At 68.1% G+C, this 1,552-nt stretch overlaps 1 protein-coding gene across 1 annotated transcript in view; it reads right to left on the bottom strand.

Annotated features, from left to right (window-relative positions):
- Window positions 1-1,416, bottom strand: part of KIRREL (kin of IRRE like (Drosophila)) — a gene marked incomplete at both ends in the record, with an annotated part of 2,894 nt that extends 1,478 nt beyond the window's left edge. Inside the window, 5 exons of the mRNA XM_017840019.1 lie at window positions 203-401; window positions 506-606; window positions 853-979; window positions 1,066-1,193; window positions 1,268-1,416. Coding sequence (XP_017695508.1) covers window positions 203-401; window positions 506-606; window positions 853-979; window positions 1,066-1,193; window positions 1,268-1,416 — 704 coding nt within the window. The remainder of the gene's footprint in view (window positions 1-202; window positions 402-505; window positions 607-852; window positions 980-1,065; window positions 1,194-1,267) is intronic.
- Between the last annotated feature and the right edge of the window lie 136 nt (window positions 1,417-1,552).

The following is a 1,552-nucleotide window of genomic DNA, read 5'->3' as shown; positions in this document are numbered from 1 at the left end:
CCCCAAATCCCCCCAAACCCCCCCATCTCAGTCCCCTGAGACCACCGGGACACCCCCTGGGAGCGGCACTGAGGGGGCTGCGGGGATAGGGAAGGGGAGGGGGTGGAGCCAGCCCGGAGGGAGGGCTGGCCCCAAAAATCAAGGCCCAGGGAATGGGAACGGCCGGGCTGGGGCTTCCCGGCACTTCCCGCGGCGCTCCCACCTTTCTCCTCCAGCTGGATGATGGCGGTGCCCGGCCCGAAGCTGTTCCAGGCCGTGCAGTTGTAGCGGGTCTGGAAGTCGGCGTCCATGACGTTGTTGATGGTGAGGGTGGACAGGACCCCGCTGCCCGTGTTCGTCCTCTCCACCGTGTACCTCTCCAGCGTGCCCGCCTCCAGGATGTTCTCCTTCCACGCCCACGCCTTGGGGAGGGGGTGGCAGAGCGGGGATGGGTGGGTGAGCCCCTGGAGGGCTCAGCACCACCCCCGGGACCCCCCCTCGCCCCCGGGGTGCTGGCGGCACTCACGATGCGGTCTGGGGGCGGGGTGCTGCCGATGAAACACTCCACCTTGCCGCGGTCGCCGCGCACGGCGTACTGCACCGCCTCGCTCGAGATGATGGGGGGCCCTGCGGGGGGGGATAAATGTGGTGAGCAGCCCCAGTCGGGGCCTGTCCTGCCCGGGAAGGTGCTCAGGGAGCGACCTCAGCTCAGGAACCTTCGGGGTGTTTTGCTCTGTCCGGCCGAGAAGGGCGACAACCAAGCGGCTTTGGGGGGTTCCTGCTCCACCCACCACAGGGAGCTCGACCCAACAGCCCCCAGGAGGTGTGTGGGGGGCACAAGGGGGGGTCCCTGGTCCCATGGGGGTCACTCACCGTTGACAAAGAGCGTGACCTCCCTCTCTCCCACCCCGATGCGGGGCACGATGGCTTTGCAGACGTACTGCCCCGCGTCCGCCTGCGTCACCGACTTGAGGTACAGCTGGTTGCTGTTGCTCAGGACCTGGGTGCCAGTGGTAGGGGGGGCATCAGGGAGGGGTCCCGGGGCTCCCCGGGCCACCCCCAGCAGCTCAGCTCGTGGGGCCCTACCATGTTGGACTCCTTCTTGGTCCAGGTGAGGGTCAGCGGGGGGTTGCCCGACCACACGCACGTCAGCGTCACGTCGGAGCCGATGTCGGTCACCGTGGGCTTGGGGTCCACCACGATGCGAGGGGCGACTGGGGGAGAAGGAAGTGAGGGGCAGGGCCGAGGGGGGGGGTTTGGGAGCGGGGAGGGGGCTGCCCCCACTCACAGTGCACGTCCACCAGCGTGCTGACGTTGGTGCTGCCGATGTCGTTGTGCACCTCGCAGGACACGGGCTCCGTGAAGAAGGTGTAGTCCACCTGAGTGTCGTACCTGTTCTCCTTGGCGTCCTCGATGATCACCCCCCCCTTGGCCCACCTGGGTGGGGGCACAGAGCCGAGGATGGGCACGATCAGAGGCCCCGTTTGACCCCTTCCCACCTCCCTGCAGAGCCAGGACCCACCAGGTCCCACAAGGACCTTCAGGGGCCCTGTTTGACCCCTTCCCACCTCCC

Source organism: Lepidothrix coronata, unplaced genomic scaffold (assembly GCF_001604755.1).
Source record: "Lepidothrix coronata isolate B3197 unplaced genomic scaffold, Lepidothrix_coronata-1.0 Scaffold673, whole genome shotgun sequence".
NCBI lineage: Eukaryota > Metazoa > Chordata > Aves > Passeriformes > Pipridae > Lepidothrix > Lepidothrix coronata.
Note: the sequence above shows the minus strand (reverse complement) of the source record. Positions and strands in the feature narration are given on the sequence as shown.